Source organism: Drosophila bipectinata, chromosome XR (assembly GCF_030179905.1).
Source record: "Drosophila bipectinata strain 14024-0381.07 chromosome XR, DbipHiC1v2, whole genome shotgun sequence".
NCBI classification, from domain to species: domain Eukaryota; kingdom Metazoa; phylum Arthropoda; class Insecta; order Diptera; family Drosophilidae; genus Drosophila; species Drosophila bipectinata.
Genome location: NC_091735.1, coordinates 8,838,216 through 8,850,626, shown reverse-complemented (window position 1 = coordinate 8,850,626; position 12,411 = coordinate 8,838,216). Strand labels below are relative to the sequence as shown.

The 12,411-nt window shown below is 34.2% G+C and overlaps 1 protein-coding gene across 1 annotated transcript; it reads right to left on the bottom strand.

Annotated features, from left to right (window-relative positions):
- Positions 1 to 307: 307 nt before the first annotated feature.
- caz (FUS RNA binding protein cabeza) lies at positions 308 to 12,080 on the bottom strand. Its single transcript, XM_043211243.2, has 7 exons — positions 11,921 to 12,080; positions 11,726 to 11,860; positions 11,589 to 11,667; positions 2,413 to 2,447; positions 1,687 to 1,829; positions 1,183 to 1,595; positions 308 to 877 (listed from the first exon to the last, which is right to left on the bottom strand). Exons 1-7 carry the CDS (start codon positions 11,925 to 11,927, stop codon positions 571 to 573), a joined length of 1,119 nt encoding a protein of 372 aa, XP_043067178.1. The 5' UTR covers positions 11,928 to 12,080; the 3' UTR covers positions 308 to 570.
- Positions 12,081 to 12,411: the final 331 nt, after the last annotated feature.

Sequence of the window (12,411 nt, the reverse complement as noted above, 5' to 3'; positions counted from 1 at the left end):
TATTGAATTAAGATTGCAATATAGATAACTCTCTATTGCGTGGGAAAAGACTTTAGTAATAAATTATCATAATCTGATTTTTTGGCGAAATATAAAAAAGGAGACTTGGAAGTCAATTATCTAAAGGTGGCAAATTGATAATAATAATTAATAATAGTAACAGTAATTCTGTTAGCAAACAAATTAAAAATGGTATTTTACGATTTATTTTTTTATATATATATAAAAAATATATATATATATATATATATATATATATATATATATATACTCTATATATATATACATATATATATATATATATATATATATATATATATATATACGCTATATACGCTTTTATTTTTTATGTACCATATTACAGTTACTTTTTAAATTAGATTACATATATATGTATAGTCTAAGTCAAAACGAGCGATAACCGCGTCCATCGTGTGTTAACGAGAAATCAGTTAAAATAAAGTATGCGCAGGCCTTACTTTTTTGCTCTGAGTGGTAAATTTAAAAGAGAGTACTCGCTACAATTAATACGTAAATGTGAAAGAAAAGTTGTCGTCTTGTCGAAAGCGTTTAATAGGGTCTGGAACGCATGCCTCCATCGCTTCGAATCGGTCCTCCCCCATCGCGCCGATTTCCACCGGCACCACCTCCACGCCCACGACCACCTCCTCCGTTGTCGTTGTAGCGGGAGTAACCTCCGCCTCCACCTCCGCCTCCTCCAGAATTTCCACCACGGTCCCTGCTTTGATATCCGCCCCCGCCAGATCCACGATCGTTGCTACGGTCGCCACCATATCCACCACCACCTCCTCCTCCTCCAAATCCGCCTCCACCACCGCCACCAGAGCCGTCTTCGTCGCCTTTAGGAGTTTTGCAGCTAAAAAATAAAAAAAAAATACTATTTATTTCTTACTCCTTATTCAAAATTTTTATAAAATTTAATCAATAATTTTAAGTATTCTTTATTATTATAATATTAAATTATTAAGCTGGCTCCATTTTTCACTTTCACAAGTTAAATACTCTCTTTTTGACAAAACGCAAAAGAAACGTGTACCTGTTTTCACTTTCATATTTTCTGTGATTTTTGAAAACGAAAGATCTCGCCCAAAAGAAATTAAAACCTTGATTAATTTCCGCTAAATTTGTACAGCGTGTATACATTAAAAACCTTTTCCTCACCGATTGCATTCATTACGCCAAGCGAAGTTAGTGTTGTTGCAACTGTTGCACTTCCAGTCGCCATCTCGAGGCTGAACATTGCCAGCTCCACTTCCTCCACCACCGCTGCGATCGAATCGATTTCCACCGCCGCCGCCTCCACCACCCCCACGTTCGAATCGGCCCCCGCCTCCTCCTCCGCCACGACGGCCACCAAATCCTCCGCGACCACCGCCTCCCTTGCTCCAGTTGTTTTGACGTTGAGCCAAAGACACTTTAATGGTGCAGCCGTTAAAGTCACGTCCGTCAAACCATTCAATTGCTGATTGCGCCGCGTTGGTGTCGTCGTAAGTTACAGTGGCTTCGCCCTTGGAAGCTCCTGTCTCCTTGTTCTTATACAGCCAAATCTTTGGCTTCATTGTGCGTTTGTCTTTCTGAAATTTGGGAATACAAAAGAAAATATTTTGTAAAAAAAAAATGCTACTATGACTAATCTTATCCAAAAAAAAAACAAAAAAGACTTGCCTTTATTATTCCAATAGCTCCGAAATGAGTCTCAATATCCTGCTCTGTTGTTGATGGATCCATGCCACATACAAAAATCGTGTCCTCTTGGGTGATCATGTCGCCGCCACTGCCTCCACCACCGCCAGAGTATCCACCGGATCCTATAAAACAAAAAAAACCTTAGAAAACGGCGACAAAGTAGGTAAAGCTCAGTAATATAATTCCCTTTCAATGAAGTCCCCAACATTCTCTTATTAATACAAACGAAAATGGCGTAAGGCGCATGTGCTCAAAACCAGAATATTGAGGAACATCAAAACACTTATTAAACACTCGATGAGACATAAAAAGCGCCCAGTACCAATGACCAATAATAGAAACATATGCGAGGAGAACCCCAACAAAGTTAATATTTGTAAATATGTAAGTTTATTTAATTGTAACAGTAATCTACTCCCAATAAACTCTGCAGAAAACCTTTAAAAAAAAAAATCAATTATCTGGTCACATTAACCGTATTTAACTTTAATTAGATTGTTGCTCCTAACAAGTTTAAGCCGGGAAAGAAACATTAAATTTGCTCTTTATACGGTTTGTTTTTTTAGTTAAATTTTCCTTTATCTTTTCTGTTTATCTTCTGATCAAATTGTATCTTTTCATTTTGTTTACGTCTTTTCATTCAGTATGTAGAGAAATATTGTTATACGTTACTCGATATTTTTGCAATTGCTTGCATTTTTTTACCTTTGTTGTAGCTGTCCTTGCTGGCGCCTCCATTTCTAAAAGAGGATATTGAATAACTTATTTAATACTTTAATTTTGATTGTTTGGTTGTAATTCAATATTGTAAGTTATGCACCTACAATCCCCACGAACAAACAATTTTATTCCCTGCGAACTCTATGGTACGGTATCCAAACGTCCTGTCACCAGCACAGTTTGGTCAATAAAGAAATAAAGACATTGAAAGTCGAAACTAATCCCCTATTATTTTGATGCGGATGCATATAGTGGGGCAAAAAACTCATATATAAGTATTTTTTATTATATGGATAATAATTAAATAAATGTATGTTACTGCAAAATAAAGCACAGAAATAAAAGAGAGGGAAGATTGACTTTTTTTATTCCAATTTACGAATTTTTACGAAATTACCCTCAAAGTGGTGAATGTTACCGTAGTTATGTATGTATGTATACATAAAACAAATAGATCGTATTTTCTATAAAGGCTATAGATATGCATGGGAAAAAATGCTCGAAAATTAGTTACAAATTTTTAAGAATTTATCAGCACGGAGGATAAAATTCAATTGACACACAAGCATCCCAGAATAGCTTAAATAAACACCGGAGTAAAAGAACATAGATTCAACAAAAAAAAATTAAACCTTTTTCGAAATAAAAGAAAATAGTAAAATGAAGCAATTCCTAAGTATACGAAATTTTACCACCATTCGGTAAATATGTCGAAAAGTTATAAGTTATGACTAGAGTCGAACATATTCAAGTTATATTTAGTGGTACTATTTAAAGATTATACTGATATATATTTTTTTATGCTTTTTTTTTTAATAATTGAGAATACAGTTAAAAATAATTTAAAATATAAAATTGTACAAGTACTTACGGCTTTTTAAGCTTTATGTATAAAATTACATATTTTAATCATAAGAATCGTATATTATAATCGGTTAGAGAAAGGAATACATTGTAATCTTTTACTACTGTATAATAAAATAATTAAATTTTATAAAGGTACAGACTGCAGCTCTGCATGTACTAATCTTCGAACGGATCTACTGCAACTACTGCAACTTCGAACGGATCTTATCGAACAGATCGGCCGATTATTTCCTATAACTACTATATAACTGAGCGCTCGAAAATAAGAATTAAAACCCTAATAATTTTTTTATTTCAAAAATGTAAAAATTTATTTTAAAACAAGAAAGGAAAGCTAACTTCGGGCGAAGCCGAAGTTTATATACCCTTGCAGTTAAAACCGGATATATATCGCAAACATCGGATATAATTGGCCGATCCTTATGGGAATATGCATATATAATCCAATTTATTACAATACAAAATCTAAAAGAAGTCCCAAACTTCTATCTTCAAAAATACCAAAGTTGGTATTTCTACCAAAAACCATTTCCGATCGTTCAGTTATATGGCAGCTATAGGATATAGTCGGCCGATCCTTACGAAATTTGGCATGTCGTATTATTTTTAATTTTTTTAAGAACTGTTGCTAGAAAAGCTTTCTTAAAAATAAAATTCACTATTTTAGTGCCCATTCAAACTTTACAATTACGAAAAATTAACTCAAAAACTACTTTTTTTTCCCTCAGTGCATGCTCTGCTCTCATGGTATTTTTCTAAGCATACACTCAAACTTTAAACAAATGTGCGTTTTGTCCCCCATTGCTTTAACGTTATGGATTCTCAGAAAAAAAATGTTTGTATACTTTTCCTGTAGTTTCCTGTAGAAAGGAAAGCTAACTTCGGGCGGAGCCGAAGTTGATATACCCTTGCAGTTAAAACCGGAATATAGAATAGAATCTGTACCAAGTTCCAGCTTTCTATCTTCAAAAACACGAAAGTTGGGTCATTTCCGATCGTTCAGTTATATGGCAGCTATAGGATATAGTCGGCCGATCCTTATGAAATTTGGCATGTCGTAATGTTTTGCCAAAAATAGCGCTCATGTCAAATTTGAACTCTCTAACTCTTAAAACACCAAAGTTATAACATTTCCGATCAATCAGTTATATGGCAGCTATAAGATATAGTCGGCCGATCCCGGTCGTTCCGACTTATATACTGCGTGCAAAGGAAAGAAGGGTGTGTGCAAAGTTTCAAGTCGATAGCTTTAAAACTGAGAGACTAGTTCGCGTAGAAACAGACAGACAGACAGACGGACATGCTCATATCAACTCAGAAGGTGATCCTGATCAAGAATATATATACTTTATAGGGTCGGAGATGTCTCCTTCACTGCGTTGCACACTTTTGGACAAAATTATAATACCCTCTGCAAGGGTATAAAAAAACAACCGAAGCAATTCAGTAGGGAAGCAGAATTAAAAGTCTAAAACTCCGATTTGGCTGAATAGGCGTGGACTAGCCATTTGAATCGTTTGGCATTAAAATATTTCCTAAAAACATTAATGAATTGGCGCTGCAACGAGATTCATTTAGGGGGCGTGGAAAAAATTTCAAACAAACTTAAAATGCGTGGGCCTTATAGGAGTCTCCATACTAAATCCTATAGCTCTATTTCATAGTCGCTGAGTCGCTTTTATTCGGTGGATAAAAGACTGATGGATGGACGGCCAGACAGACGGCCATGACTATATAGACCCGTCTGTTGATTCTGAACAAGAATATATATATACTTTATGGCGTCGTAGATGATTTCTTCTCTATTACTGTGTTTATGGGATGCCGAATTCACGCTTTCCTTCACGATTTCAGCCGATTCGTGTGTGCATAAACGCCATTTCGTGATTTCGGCCACACGAAAGTTGACAACGAATTCAGCCCCAAAGCATGAATTAGTGATGCGCAACCAACCTAACGCTATACATACAGGTGGCAACGCCGTGCGTAAAAGTTGAAGCCTAGTACTGAGTTGACGAAAATCCGCTGTCGAAAATCCGCTAGAGAAATCGCACTTTATTAAGCTACCGAGCCAGTGTGACCAAAAAAATTAGGAAAAACAGCTGTTGTTTGTAAACAAAAAAAAAAAAAATAAGCAAAAATGAATTCAAACCGATTGGATTTTGGTGTTTTCTTTATGTTTTTCGCCGCTAAGGAGCTAATTTAGAAATAGAAAACTCGGTCAAAATCAATCACAAATCATTTCAATGCCATTTTATGGCATTAAAATGCCCCTTGCGGGTCAAATCCTATATTATGGGCTTCACACTGACCGCACTAATTAATTTCAATTTATCCTCGCGCGCCGAAAATTTTTCGGGCCGACTATTTTTTTGTTTTATCAATTGTCCCTCCATGTTTCACCTATAAAAATAAATAAAATTAGTTCTTTCAACTCCCCGAGATCAGCTGTTTATTTGTTTTATCCGGCAACGCCATTCAATTCGATAATAAAATTTTCGTCAACACAGTACCGGCAAAATCCAGGAGGCAAAAATTTCTTCTTCCTTTTTTTACACCGTTTTTTTTATATGGAGTTTGAAAGCTGTCGCTCGTTCGACAGCGGATTTTCGCCAACTCTGTACTAGACTTGAAATTTAAAAAAAGTTTGGAAATTCATTTTTCGGTTCTTATTTTCCGATTTTATATGAGGAATTCAAGTTTATCCAATGCCTTGCTTGTTCTTTTTACTTTTTGTGGAAGTCTGACCACCTCATTTTTTTGAGTCTGAAAATACCTAATTTTATACGGCTGCCTCTACTAAAATCAAATCTTAAAATTATGTGTCGCATAAAAAGTTTTTTTTCTTTTTTTCTAAGCAAATACTTATTTGCCATGCCATAAGTGCAATTACAGTGCCACTGTCGTTGTCCGTTGACATGTTGATAGTTTGAAAATTTATCGAAAAATTATGTTCGCACGAATGTTGGCTCTAGTTAGTGAGGAAAATGAAATTCAAGTAGGCGAGCTTGTTGACGAACATGCTCGCCTGTGGATGGGACCCTTTATACTCTACGGTACTCGAGTATAAAAATAAAGATTTATTGATTATTTTAACATATTGATTGAAAAGTTTATTAGTTCCCTTTTGAGGTCCTTATTTACCGTAAAACTATTTTTAAAAGATGAATAAATTTTAATAATAATGTTTATTTGTTTTGTTTTATTGATATTTGATAGATAACATAGTGTAAAAAAAATATAAGTGAATTAACTTTTAAAGTGACATGGTAGAAATTGTTTAGTAGGAACTGTATTTTCCTAATTTTTACAAAAATTCTGTCATTCAGAACACATACCAATGCTGTCTCATTCATATTGAATAAAACAAGACAAATTTCATCAAGAAATTATAAAAATTGTTAAAAGTTGTTAAAAAAAAAGTCAATTCAATCTTGTGATCCTCTCGAGCGCTCGCAAGATTTTTTCAAAAGCTATAACATTAAAATATTAAAAAACGTCGGAAATTTTAAAATTGGTTTTAAAATTTTTAAGATGTTACAAATATTTCACAAATTTTAAAATTTGTGTTATATTCAAGCAGATAGAAAATCAAAAACGTTTCAGCGTACATTGACACTGAATTTTTTTCTATATCATACCGAACATTTTAGTTTTCATCATTATGGTTTTACTAAAAGTTTAATGGATAGTTCGACGCACCTATGAAATTTTGCACCGTTTAACCATACTTATATCCTTTTTATAAGTTTTTTAATATTTTTTAAATAATATTTTTCTTTGTTTTTTAAGACTATTTTCTATATATTTTTATATATTTGTTTTGGCCAAATGCAATTAAAAACAAGAAAGGAAAACTAACTTCGGGCGGAGCCGAAGTTGATATGCCCTTGCAGTTAAAACCGGATATATATCGCAAACATCGGATATAGTTGGCCGATCCTTATGAGATTATGATAATATAACCCAATTTATTATAAAACAAAATCTAAAAAAAAGGTCCCAAACTTCTATCTTGAAAAATACCAAAGTTGGTATTTCTACCAAAAACCATTTCCGATCGTTCAGTTATATGGCAGCTATAAGATAAAGTCGGCCGATCGTTATGAAATTAAAAAGAAATAGAATCCGTGCTAAGTTCCAGTTTTCTATCTTCAAAAACACGAAAGTTGGGTTATTTCCGATCGTTTAAGGGCCAAAATGCCCTTTCAACCGATACCTGCGTAGCAGGCACAGCATGTACTACCTGATCCAGACGGTATAAGCGTGGATACGTGCATTTTTTCGACTCCCAATAGCTCATGATATTCACGCTTGGATCAATGGGCTTTGGTGAATTTTCATTTATTTCTGTTGCCGCCAATTTAAGCTTGGGTTCATCATCGTCCTCAGAGTCTTCGGGCATTAGTGCATTAAATGCCTTAGGTGCATTTTCGGCCGTTAAATTAGTAATTACTGATCTAAGATGCAACCTTGCCGAAGACTCAGTGCAAAAGTTAATGTTCTTGAAATTAAATAATTAGCCATTTATATATTAAAAACTAATACATTTTTGTAATTTAATCTCGATTAATAATTTAATGAACTACTCTTTCTCAGCCGCCGCAACAATAGTTGGGCTATTTATGAATACTGCCAATACTGCACAGTTACATAAGCGGATAAACATATATATGTATGTATATATATATACAAACTTATTATATACCATCTGAAAGGTATAGATGTTTAGATCATATATATACATATATATTGGATCTGGCTTCTACGGATTAAAAGATATATACAGTGGTGCTCATAGACTTAAGCCACAAGACTTCAACCAAGAATTTTAACGAAAATTAAGAAAAGTTTTTATTTCACAGCTCCAATTATTTGTGTCACATTAGTTCTATATATCAGTGTCCTAATAGAAGAATAACCAAGTTATAAAAATATATATTCAACGAAAAACTTAAAAAATCTCAGGCCATCTCCAAAATGTCCTGCTCACATACTTAAGCCACCTAGAAGAAAATGGTTGAAAAAGTTTGAAAATTTGCCCAATATTCCTAATTATTGTAATGAATTTACTTTAATATTGAGTGGGATGACCTTTCTGCTTAAAAACAGCGGAGCAACGCTTTGGCATTGAACCCACAAGACGTGCGCACTGTTGAGGTGTGATTTTCTTCCACTCTTACTGCAAAATTCGCCACAAATCGTTTTTATTTGCTGGTTTTTTTTCCCAACGACTTTTTTAAGAATTCCCCACAAGTTCTCTATAAGGTTCAAGTCGGGGCTCTGCGGTGGCCATTGCAAAACATTGATTTTCTCTTGGCTAAGCCACGACTTGACTATCTTGCTGGTGTGTTTAGGGTCGTTGTCCTGTTGAAATATCCAGGCAAGTGGCAAATTATCAGCATATTTTCCAGATAAATTGTTAATAAGGATGTCCCTGTACATTTTGCCGTTCATAATGCCTTCTATCCTCACTAGGGGACCTGCGCCCGATGCGGTGGAACAGCCCCAGACCATAATCGAAGCGCCACCATGTTTAACGATCTTCTTCGTGTATTTGGGGTCCAATTTTTTGTTGGGAGGACGTCGTACATATGGTTTACCATCACTCCCAAAGACATTTAACTTGGATTCGTCGCTCCAAACAAACAATCCAATTTTTTGTTGGGAGGACGTCGTACATATGGTTTACCATCACTCCCAAAGACATTTAACTTGGATTCGTCGCTCCAAACAATCATGTTCCAAAAATTGGGCCCTTTTTGAATATGCTCTTTGGCGAATTAAAGGCGCTTTTTAACATTTTTTTTTGCCAGCTATGGTTTTTTTTTGGGCAATGCGTCCATATAACCCGAATTTATTTAGCCGGCTTCTTATGGTCTTAGATGACACATTCACGCCATAATCTGCCATCATTTGACCTCTGATTTGCGTCGATGTCAAGAACGGATCGGCTTTACTGATTTTGGCAATCCGTCTATCGTCGTTTAAAGTGGTTTTTCTGGGGTTTTCACCTGAAATATTTTCCTAGGTTCCATGTATCTTATAAAATGCAATGGCATTTCTTACTTTGCCACGCGAAAAATGTAATGTCTTACATACATATTATATGAATATATGTGTTTTTTTCGTAATATTCCCATATTAGCTTTCTTTCGGCCGGATTTGTATTTTTATTTTTAGCCATAGCGATCAAATTGTTTTGGGAAACGTATTAGGTATTCAATATTTTAGTTTTAGAAAATAACTAGCACAACTTTCCCGGAAAAATCACGAGTTTGACGATTAAAGCTTAAGGTGGCTTAAGTATATGAGCAGATCGCAATGCTCCTTTTTGAAATTTAGTCATTTTTTTGGGACCCCCCGAATTCCTACTTGTCATTTTTTACTGTGATCAGCTGCTTAAATAACAGGCTTGCAAAATGTAAAAAATTTCACGCAAAAATAAATATGTTCAAAAAAGTTATTAAGAAAACAGTCTATGGTAGTGGCAGTGGCTTAAGTCTATGAGCACCACTGTAGATTCAATCTTTATTTTCAATTTTTAAAATAAAAGTTATCGAATTATTTTTATTTTTCAATTTATATAATAAAATTTAAAATAAAAGATAATTATTAATTTTTATATACAAATTAATACTTCATAATTATTAATAATTTTTTATTATTAAAATTAATTTTAATTAAAAATCAATTTTTTCGTAAAAATTAAGAAATAACTTTTATTTTGTAATTTTTTGCTTTTTTAATTATAACCGTTACAGTCCCTGATAGAAACAGACAGACGGACAGGCAGATGGACAGACGGACATGTTTATATCAACTCAGGAGGTGATCCTGATCAATAATATATATACTTTATAGGGTCGGAGATGTTTCCTTCACTGCGTTGCACACTTTTGACCTAAATTATAATACCCTCTGCAAGGGTATAAAAAAAATTTGATATTTGGTCATGTTCATTCAATGCCGTTAAATCCATGATCTGTTGTGTATACACTATTGGTGAAAATAATAAGTACACCACCATAGGAATTTTTTGACCTCTCGTCAAAGATCGTTAAAAATAATTACAGCAATTCCATACAGTATGTAACTTAAAACCAAAAATTTTTTCTTTCAGTTTGTTTTGAATTGTAATAAATCCATCCATGTGTACCACTGATTTGGTGATTTTGGCATGTCAGCCATTAATTTGTAACATGCTTCCAACAGAAGTTTTTTTTCTTCCAAATTCCACAATTATTCTGCGTTTAAAAATGCAGAGAGGTCTTTTTTAAGGGTCTTTATAGTGTACTGGGCTTTAAATTATTTTCCTTTGGGGTATCCTACATTTCTTCTTGAGTCGTTACTAATTAAATTTATATTTTTTTCGTGGCTCCATAGGACAACATTACTCTACTTTTTGGAACCCCCTTGGGTCCTCTGCGCCATTGTATGATTTTTGGCATCATTTTGGGCAAACTTTTTATCAAATCATTTAATTCGTTTTACGCGAGATAGTTTCTTAGCTTTAAAGCAGAGGTCGGCACGGCCCTATCTCGGGGGCATAGGAAATTTCTCTGCCCGAGCTCTGCCACGCACACACAGTATACATACATGTGTGAAACGTCATGCTCACAGCCTACTTTCTGCTATTCGTTACTAACACTAATGCGGTAAAATCATATTAATGTATTGGGGTGCCGACCACTGCTTTAAAGCTAATTTTGAGACACTTTTCTAGGCTATCAACATAGTAAACACAGCGTAGATACAGTTTAGCCACAGTTGGGTCAGATAGATTTGGGAAACTAGCTCTTATTTAACTGAACAATCGGAAATTCGGAAAAAATGCCATAACTTTTTTGATAATTAAATAAATAAAACATAAACCGTTCTTACTTAAACATTATTTGACTTCAAGGGTATAAAAGCATCGGATCTTATCGAAGTAAATTTGCCTTTTTTTTAAATTTATATTTTGTGTTAAAATTTTTTATGTATGTAACCATATTTACTATTGGTGTCTCCCATGTATACTTTTTTGAAGATATCTCATTAACTGCTGAGATAAATTTATGTAAGTAGTATTTTTTGCAACACCTTTATTATTACCCTCTTGAGAACAGAATTTTGTGTTTCATCAAATTCTTTTCTCCTTATTCCAAAGTAAACGTTTGCGCTCTTAGGGAAACATTCTTTTCATCGATCGAGTTGTTCATACATGTTTTTTAACCTTATACTCTTATAGATGTTAACCTCAGTGGACTTCTTCCATGATACAATCATAACATAAAATATCATTAACATACCCATATGAATCTCCTCCCCTTTCGTTCCAAGAGCCGCTTGCACCACTATTAGAAGAACCACGATGGCCGGAATCATAACCTTAAAGCAAATGTATCGGTTTACCAGTATATAATGCATCCCAAATTGAACTACTCACCACCGCCTCCATGCTTACTGTAGTTCGGAGGTGGTTCGTTATAGTTTCCAGATTTATTTGGCATTTGCTGATAGTTTGGCGGGGGAACAGCAAAATTGTTGTAGCCTTGCCCGGCACCACCACCATAACCGCCACCTAAATAGCACACATTCAATTCGTATTGCTTTGTGCATTATAAATTCAAAATAAACTTACGATCCATCACAAACGAATGCTAAAACAGTCTTTTTTTCTTATGAATACAATAACAGGAGTATTAATACTCCTTATGCACAAGCCGCTTAAGGAAATATAGCGTCACTTGGGTACAAAAATTTTATTGTAAAAATGGCGTGAGAAAATATGTTAGAGATGTGCTAAGTGCAACTGAGAAGGAAAAGTTATCGAAAAAAAATACTCAAATACTAAAACAAAATATTAAACAGTCGTTTTTGACAAAAATAATGTTCGTATACGGTTGTTATACCATATACTCACGCTCATATTTATCGTGGCGAATGGTTTTGAATACATTATTTCGAACGATCGAATGATTTAAGGGGTTATATACAATTGTGATTGATTAAAAAAATTGTATTGCATATTCTTTAAGTATATACTGTTGAGAATACTTGCACAAAAATTTATAACGATCGGAGCATTAGAACCGAAGTTGTATCTATTTATAGCGCACTACCTGCATATAA